General features: G+C 40.0%; 1 protein-coding gene across 3 annotated transcripts in view; it reads left to right on the forward strand.

The window, feature by feature from the left end:
• ARHGAP29 (Rho GTPase activating protein 29) overlaps positions 1–7,781 on the forward strand; it is a 64,210-nt gene extending 56,429 nt beyond the window's left edge. For all 3 annotated transcript variants that reach the window (XM_036122701.2, XM_036122702.2, XM_078072734.1), the window contains 4 exons: positions 2,053–2,285; positions 3,410–3,740; positions 3,880–3,988; positions 6,646–7,781. In XM_036122701.2, the coding sequence (XP_035978594.2) occupies positions 2,053–2,285; positions 3,410–3,740; positions 3,880–3,988; positions 6,646–7,535 (1,563 nt within the window). In that variant the 3' untranslated portion in view covers positions 7,536–7,781. The remainder of the gene's footprint in view (positions 1–2,052; positions 2,286–3,409; positions 3,741–3,879; positions 3,989–6,645) is intronic.
• Positions 7,782–9,691: the final 1,910 nt, after the last annotated feature.

Consider the following 9,691-nt stretch of genomic DNA (forward strand, 5'->3'; position numbering starts at 1 on the left):
AAGAAACAGGTGAAGTTAATTTTAGTATTTAACATACTGAAGTATCATCTGAACATCTAATCAATACTTTTAAATTTTTGCTGAAATATTTTTGTTTTTTGTTTTTGTTTTGTTTGAAAGGAGGGGTTACTGAGTCTTTGAAATCTGGTGTGTATTTTTCATTTAGAGCATATGTCAATTTGGAATAGCCATGTTTCCAGTGCTCAGTAGCCATATGTGGCTAGTGACTACCATATTGTCAACACAGTTCTAGAGCTTCAAGTGGTTTTGTTTCTGCTTATTTTTATTTCAGTCTTTCATGGTTATCACTTAAAATGAAAGAATTGGGAATTGAAATCTCTTTGGAAGCTTTTGAATACATGCAGGCTTTAAAAATTTTGAATTTTAGTGTGATCTAGGAGGGCTATTTGGGAAACACCTGTTGTCTGTATCTCTAGGTCTCTGCTCTTTGGCTTGGCTGATACCCCAGAGAATGGTCTTTCCCTGCCTCTAGGTGTGGTGCCAGAACTCTGTGAGCCACACTGGGTAAGAAGGCTCCAGGATCTCTGCCATAGCATGCAGACAGTCACTAAATCCCTATTTTTAGATAGTTGTCCACCTGTTGCTTGTGCTTGACATTGCCCATCCAGAGGCCCTCTCTTTTATACTGCCCAGAGAAGAAATCCCCACACTCCTGGGAAAGAGGTTGTTCAGAAGCATGGAGTGGAGACAAGGATCTGGAGATCTTATACTTCTTAAATAGCCCACCCTCCGCCAGGATCAGAGTACCTAGTGCTGACAGTCTCTGGGTCGCATATAAATTGCATTGGTTCTCATTTTGGAATTTTAGCTTTCTCAGGACTGCTAAGCTATTACTTATTTATCTGCTTTTCAATGGTGAAATGTAGCTTTTATCTCCTTTCCTATTCTCCTAGTCTTGTGGGCTTAACTGTGTTTCCGTGGGGTTGCCAGAGGGAAAGAAACTAGGTACAGATGTTGGATCTGCCATGTTAGCCCAGGAAACTTGATTTCTTTACAGGATTTTCACCTTTTGCAGAATTCTCAGCTGAGAAATGGAGACGGAGTACCTCTGAATGACTGTTAATCTCACAATGAATCATTCTGTCTCTTCTAGCCAGTCAGGGAGAGGAAATAAATGGGGTCCAATACTATTCCATCTCAAGAATACTGTGGGGAGCCATGCTCAGTTCTTATAGTATTAGAGAGTAGGCTTCATTTTACTCATATATGGGAAGTCTGAAGCCTCAAGAGGTTAAGTGAGCTCCTTCAGATCTCAGAATAATAGAGGTAGAAATTAATCTCAAGGCTTCCCCTCTCTGGGACCAGCAGGGGAAACTGGAGAAGTGGGTGCCTACCTCACCATAGATAGTATAGGACACCAGCTAGCCAGAGATAGGCTGTTTCCATCACTGAGCAGTGGAAATACTGAAATCACTTATGCCAGTAGAGAGAGCAAGTTGGCATGCCCCTTGATAGTTTGAGAGAGGAACTTTTTCCTTAACCTATTTATGGCAATTCAAGTTGTATTTAAAAATTAGATGAATAAAATGTTGACAGAGTCTTTCTTATAAGCCATATCGTCTTATGCTAATCTTCAATCTGGCCAAAGTAAAACAAAAGGAACCAATAGCATTTTGTTCTCTGTCTACCCTATACCAATAAAATTCAGAATATAAGCTTTTTCTAATTAATATGACTGGGCTTGTTTTAATAAAACAGTTGAAGATCATGCTAACTTTGGGGCAGTCATGAATGTAATTGGTATAGGATATATAGCAAGAGTTTTAAAATCCCTCATGCAGCTTTTGGTTTTAGAAAGTTTTACTGATTATCAATTAACTCATTTTTAATATAGATATAATTTTTGGCGATGATGTCAGACTCACTTTATAGATAACATCAATAACAAACATATGTGTATTTCTAAATGTGGATTAACCCTTAAGTCCCTTAGAAGGGACATGCTAAATCCATCAGTAGATATTCAGTAAATTATTAACAGGGAAAAAATGGACAGAAGGATATTCCTAATGTGATTTTATATTTCTTTAGCTCCCAGAACCATTCATTTTATTCCGGCTGTACAAGGAATTTATAGACCTTGCAAAAGAGATCCAACATGTAAATGAAGAACATGAATCAAAAAAGGATAACCCCGAGGACAAAAAATGGCCGAGTACATGTATAGAAATAAACAGAATTCTTATAAAAAGCAAAGACCTTCTAAGACAACTGCCCGTGTCAAATTTTAACAGTCTTCATTACCTCATAGTTCATCTTAAGCGGTAAGAGTTTAGTACAAGGCAAGCATTCAGTAGTGGGTGGATAATTGATCATTTTTTTTGTTTTGCTTTTTTTTTGTTTTGTTTTTAATTGTGGTAAAACACATAAATTTACCATCTTGCAGCTCAGAGCTGCCTCCTATGTGCTGTGCTCTGGCGGGGGACATAAGGCTGCATATGTCAGGCTTCTGTCATCTGTTGTGCGGGTCAGCTTGAGGGCAGACCTGCAGGCAAGTGCAGCGCCGCACCATTCCCGTTCTGACGGAGCCGGCACAACGTGCGGAGGACGATGAGGGCATGCAGGGGTCGTGAATCAGAGAAGGTAGCCCTGAGCCAGACTTGAGGAACCGGGTGGTGGTTTGGTGACACAGAATGTGCAAAAGAGCATTGCAGGTAGAGGGTAACAGACACAGGGACACGAGGTAATTTTGCTTTGGGGAAGCGTAGGTAATTTGGTTAGGCTGGGCCATAGCAAGCAGTAGCTTGAAGTGAGCTAGGCAGAGGCCTGATAAAGAAAGTCATACATACCAGCCAGATGAGCTGACTGCCTTCCTTCTGTACCCACTAAAGAATTTTGAGCCAGGAATTTAGCATGTTTAGATTTGTTTGTTAGATCTTTCTGGCAGCAGTATGGAGAATGGGTTGGAGCGGGGGTCGTTTACTGCAATTCAGAGCTTCTTGGGTAGTCATAGAAATAAAAGGTGTGGAGAACTTGAAATAAGGCCAGAGCATTGGGAGTGGCAGTCGAGCAGAAAGCTCTTTAGGAGACAGAATCAGCTTGGCTTGAAGACCAGCTGTGGCAATGAGAAAGCAATCGACGATGATGTTTAAGTTTCCGGCATAAGGACCCGGGAGGATGCGCTATATACTAAGATGGGAGCAGCTCTTCGTTTTTGTTTTTGCTTTTCTGCCAGTAAAACTTTAGTAGTTCCTCTACTTGCTTAAATTTTATCCTAATACTGTGAAACCCAATTCAGTGTGTGGTCAGTATCTAATCAAATAAATATATCCTTTTTCTAGACTTCTGCTAGCCCATTTTTCCTCCACCCTTCCCGACCCATAGTAAACTACCAGCAAGGAAATCTAATAGGCAAATCTAATACAGCTTTATGTGTTCTACTTCACAGAGTCGTAAATCACGCAGAAGAAAACAAAATGAACTCCAAAAACTTGGGGGTGATATTTGGACCAAGTCTCATTAGGCCAAGGCCCACAACTGCTCCTGTCACCATCTCGTCTCTTGCCGAATACTCAAACCAAGCGCGGTTGGTAGAGTTCCTCATCACTTACTCACAGAGGATCTTCGATGGATCCCTGCAGCCACAAGAGGTAGTCACGTGCAGTACAGGTGGTGGCGCACCTCATGGGGATCAAGGCTGCCTTCCAAAGCCTCTGTTATCGCCAGAAGAAAGAGACCCAGAACATTCTATGAAGTCACTGTTTTTCTCTTCAAAGGAAGTGAGTTTTGACCTTTATGGAATTGTGGTGGAACTTTGTAATGTTTATTAGTTATTAATAAGATTAAAGTTAAAAATCTTTGAGTTGTATTGAGGTGTGTTTTACTTCTTCAAATTAAAAAATTCTCCTCTGTCAACAGGATATGCATACTGTGGATAGTGAAACCAAAATTTTTGAGCCAGCTACATCATTTGAGGAATCAGAACGAAAGCAAAATGCATTAGAAAAATGTGATATGTGTCTCATTGGTAAGTGGCCATGTAAAATACATGTTTGCTGACCTCAAACTGTGCCGACAAACCTTGTCTAACAGCTGCCGTGAGTGAAGTTGCGAGAAATCAGTGAAAGAAGCTTCATTAGTAAATGCATCTTTACTGGTCATTAAAAAGTTGCTGTTTACTATACCTTACATTTAAATGAATGTCATCCTTTACAATAATCTTTCTTATACAAAGACATCTTGGAGTTCATAAGTATATTTGTTCTCTTTCTGAAAAAAATTCTTTTTCATTTTTGCCATCAATTAAAAGTCAAGGCAGAAATGTGTTGAGCAGCATGAATTATCATACCCTCTGTTACTACGAATCATTGTATTGACCTAACTGCTCATAACAAGGCAACTAGACTCCTAAAATTTAAAAAATTTAGACTCCTGGGCGCCTGGGTGGCTCAGTTGGTTAAGCGACTGCCTTCGGCTCAGGTCATGATCCTGGAGTCCCTGGATCGAGTCCTGCATCGGGCTCCCTGCTCGGCAGGGAGTCTGCTTCTCCCTCTGACCCTCCCCCCTCTCCTGTGCTCTCTCTCATTCTCTCTCTCTCAAATAAATAAATAAATAAAATCTTTAAAAAAAAAAAAAAAAAAATTTAGACTCCTAAAACTCCTAACATTTTTTTTCAAATGCTTTTACCTGTCACCTCTCACGCATTAAGCACAAATATGTATATTTTATTCACTGTATGATAATTTTAGTTGCAGTGATTAGTAGCTGTCATGCTGGTGAAAAGGCTTCCATTTGTTACCATAATGCTATATGTCGTTAGAACTAAATTCCAGTTTTTAAAACTGTAGAGATATATGTTAAATTTGATGTGTAATCCTATGTCAATGATCATAGCCTGACAGGGTCTAAAAAGTAAGGGAGCTAACAGTCATTGAAGCATCTGCCTGCTCTGGGCTAAGCACTGTGCTTATTGTTTGATTCCATTTATCCGATTTGATCTTCATAACAGTTCTGTGCTGTAAAGTCTGTAGTGTCAACCCCATTCGACTCATAGCTGAATACTCTGAGAGAAGTTAAATAATGCCAGAAGTCATGCCGCCGGTAAATTGTTCAGTCAGTATTTGAACTGATATTTGTGCTTATTTTACTATCTCATGATCGAGGGCTCCCAATTAGGAAGAGTAATTACAATAAAAGTCATTTTTTGAGAGCCCATTATAGACCAGATCATTGTGAGCACTTTTCATGATTAGGTCATTTAGGCCACACATCATCATAGATACACAGTCATGATCTTTTCTGACAGATGCAGACACTTTGCACTGGTGACATTGCCTTGCCCAGTGCAAAAGTGGTAGAACTGAGCTCAACCCGGCAGCTGGGCTTCAGAGTCTGCACTCTTACCCATTACGCTCTAAGTTTGTCCCTCAGAACTTTAAGAATGTACTTCGACTCAGGTCATGATCCCAGGGTCCTGAGATCGAGTCCTGCGTGGGGCTCCCTGCTCCACAGGGAGTCTGCCTCCCCCTCTGCCCCCCCTCCCACTCATTCTCTCAATCTCAATCTCTCTCTCTCTCTCTCTCAAATAAATAAAATCTTTTTTTAAAATGTCAAAGAAAAAAAAATGTACTTTTGTTGGTGGCTGTGGCCCAACCACCAGCAGTCAGTTCCTTTAGAGTGGTCCATAGATGCGGGGAAGGACCTGGGAAGGCAGACCAAGAGCGCAATGCCCTGGAAGCCCAGGGGAGAGAGGTCAGCAGTGTCAGGTAAGGAAGAAGGTCAGATGACATGAAGACTGACAGGTGATTCTGATGGCCTCCCGTCGGCAAACCTCTGCCCCAGAGATGTGGGAGAAGGACCTGGCCGCAGGGAAAAGGATTGCAGTGTGCTCAGGGCAGCTGAAGTTCAAAGCCAGAATGGTGCCGAGGCACAGATTTGTCTGATATTTTCCAGCAGGAGAGGACAGCGTGAGCAGAGGGCTGGAGTTCTCCAGGAGTTGGAATTTTTTAGTGGAGACGCTGTAAAAAGGGACCAGGTTGGAAGGAGCTGAGGCTTCTAGTTTGAGAAAGCATGGACCATGGGTCCAGACTTGATAGGAAAGAGAAGAAAGTAAGCCTGGGAAGAAACAGTCAACGGGGAGAATGGTGTTTTTGACTTGAAACTGAACTCTTCAAGCTGCATTGGACAGGATGAATGTTGTAGCGCATTTATGAGTTGCTCAGATAAGAAGGCATCTGAGGCATTTAATGGGATATATTCTCACTGTGGGTTGAATGTAACTGAAAATAGATTGGGTTGGCAAAAGCCTTTGGATTCAGGACACACCTGCATTTGGTTGGTGTGTAAATTGGTGTAGCTTTTCTGGGTTAATTTACCAATACCTACTGAAATTGTGATACTCCTTTCACCTCACAAATACTTGTTTACATGGAGCACATTAAAAAAAAAAGTTACTTCAGCAGATTTTTTTTTTTTACTAACCTGCAGTGGATTTTGTAGCTGTTTATTATATTGATTTAAATAAATATAAAATTCTAACATTTTTATTTCAAGTGCACCTTTAATACTTTATGAGTATTTAACTTCTCTGCATAGACAACTGAGAATAACTTGGAAAAATGTTAAGACTCTTGTTAACCATATGTCATGAGGTTTGATTTTTAAATAAATCTTTTCCTTTTTTAGACAACAAAGTGGGTTTGCTTGTAGACCAAGAACTTGAATCAGCATCACAAAAGATGGAAGACGTGTTTAAAACTTCCAGGCTCCTTACTCTGCAATCAGATAGGGAAACAAACAGTGTTGAAAGGCATGCTCCAAGGACCAAGGTTAGACCTGCAAGTCTGCCTGTAGATAGACTGCTTCTTCTTGCAAGCCCTCCTAATGAGAGAAATGTCAGAAATACGGGGAATGTAAATTCAGACAAGTTCTGCAAGAATCCTACCTTTGAAGGAGGTAATAGGAAAGATACTCCTACTATTGTCTGTTCCAAATTGGATGGCTTTAACCAGCAAACTCTACAAAAAACTCGGGAGAAACAGTATGAACAAAATGGCCTCAGTACAAAGACTGTCATGACTGTGCCCAACGCACTCCAGGAAAGAGGGGGAACCGCGAGCGTCAGGATGGGCGGGGACCAGCCAGGCAGTGCCCCCCAGCCCAGTAAGCCGTACACAGAACCAGGCAGGTCAGCGAGACAGGTGTCGGAGAGACGGCCCTCCGACTCCTGCCCTCCCGCTGCAGTCAGAGCACCCAGAACGCTGCAGCCCCAGCACTGGACGACGTTTTACAAACCCCGTGCTCCCGCCGGCGGCGTTCGAGGGGATGAGGAGAAGCCCACCGCACCCTCCCCAGCACTGCCTCCCGGCACAGCCCCCGCCCCCCAGGGCCCCATGCTAAAAACAGCTCCCGCCTCGGACCAGGCGCCCGCTGCCTCCACGCAGCCCGCCAGCAAGCCCAGAGCGAACTCTGAGGAGCGGGACTTGCCCGAAGTGCCTCCTGCATGTCAGAGACCAAGGCTAAAACGAATGCAACAGTTCGAAGACCTTGAAGATGAAATCCCGCAGTTTGTGTAGGGTTGTCAGAATTCAGCTTTTCTTTGTTGTTGTTTCGTTTTGTGGTATTGTGTTTGTTTCGTGAAAGAAACTTCCGACAGGGCCCCTTCTGTGTAGTATTGCCACATCATGGGTTTTGCTTTTTGTCCCTATGTCATGTTATACTGTGTTGGTCATACTGAATGGTAGCCTGTTTTGATAGGGCCCATCTGTGCCTCACTGGAATTCTCTGTATTTTTAAAGTTGTGAATAAATAGGTGGACTCATGTTTTTTTTAAAGTTTAGTTGATTTTTCCCATAAAATGGTCCATTTAAATGCATCCCTAATATATGATATAGTTCTCAGCTAATAGGTGCAATTGGGGAAAATCCGCTTTATTTTTTGAAGCGAAACTACAGTGCTTATTTATAAAAGGACTATTTCCGAATGCAAGTGCCTGAAAGATCTTTGTCTGGTATGATTGTTTTGTTCACATGATTTTATAGTGCGTCTTTGACCACTTATATGGTATGTATGTAACCTTTTATTTTTCAATTGGCAATTCACCTTTTAATATTTACACAATGGCCAAAAGGCTTGCAAATCTCTATTTAATTTCATTTTGATTAATGGCCAGATTTTCCATGTGGTAGTCAGTTGAATTATACAAAGAAAGTGCACTTAAACTTGTTTCTAAATTACATAGTTCAGTTATGTCTTATTTGGCTTTAGATGGTTTTAACACATTTAATATTTTTTCACCTCTTGGCTTTATTCTACATAAACTTTTGTTGTTCAACAGTTCTGAATGTTTCGGTATTTTATATAATGGTCCAATAATGTTTTAAAATTCAGTGCATTTTTCTTCATGTTGTCTGGGTTGTTTTGTTTTGTTTTTTTTAACCACTCCTTTGGTATGAAATGTTTTCACTTTTAAGCAATTTTATGTACTTTTTCTACCTGAATTTTTAACCATTGACAATGTATGTTTCATCCAAATCATGCAGAGATTTATTTAAGTTGATTCTAAGAGTATAGTTTGATAAGCCTCATTGTTTGGAATTTGAGAAAAGGTATAGATGACTGGATGGATATATTTCATTTATAAAATTCCCAGTTTTTAGAACTATTGCAGTTCTGTGATTTTCTGGGTTTCATCATTTTTGCCTAAAATAGGATATAAAAGGGACAAAAAATTAAAATAGCCTCTTTTTCTATGTGTGAATTCTATTTGTAGCATATGCTTTTATAGGAACATGTTATCCTTGATAAAAAATACATATTTTATATATATTAAATATATATAGATTAAGTGTGTGTGTATATATATATATACATATATATATTAATATATATATATTAATTTAACAGGTTAATATATATATATATATATATTAACCTGTTAAATTATTTCAAGTTCTCATGGCTTCTCTGAAGTTGTTGCCTCTTAGGGTGTGAGACTTTGAGATTTAGTAACCATTGGCTTAGTGGTCAACACTTGGGCTCATACACCCCTTGACTATAACATGGAATGCATGTTGTGGGAAGTTGCTCTTTAGCTCTGTATGACATTATGGACTAGGGAGAAATGAGTAACTCCTTTGTGCTAGAGTCTTGTTTTTAGTCCTTACTGTACAAAATATAAAAGAATTGTATTGCTACGAAAACCTAAAAAGAAAATAAGAGCCAACATTTATTAAGTCCTCTCTTTGTGCCATGAACTCTGCTAAATTCCTACAGAAATGATTTCAAGTTCACAGCAGCCTACAGTACGTAGGTAAGTATTTTACTATTCCTGTGTTGCAGATAAGGAAACCAAGGCTTAGTTATGTTGTGCTTTGGTTCCACAGGTGTAACAGTTGGAGTCAAGTCTCAAACACAGGGCCGTCAGATTCTTGATGGTTAGTGCTCTTGATGACTGTGTTATTACTAAGTAATATCAGGTAATATTTAACAATAGAAAATCCACCTTTAAAATTTTTGTATTGTGGCAAAATATGTATAACATAAAATTTACCATTTTAGCCATCTTTAGGTGTACAGTAGCATTAAGGACATTCACATTGTTCTGCAGCCATGACCACTATCCCATCTCTAGAACTTTCTCATCATCCCATACCGAGACTTTGAAAATGTACTTTTAAACTCCTTCAGATTTCTTTTAATGTATTGAGACAACCGAGTCGAAGAATCCATC

Source organism: Halichoerus grypus, chromosome 5, assembly GCF_964656455.1.
Source record: "Halichoerus grypus chromosome 5, mHalGry1.hap1.1, whole genome shotgun sequence".
NCBI lineage: Eukaryota > Metazoa > Chordata > Mammalia > Carnivora > Phocidae > Halichoerus > Halichoerus grypus.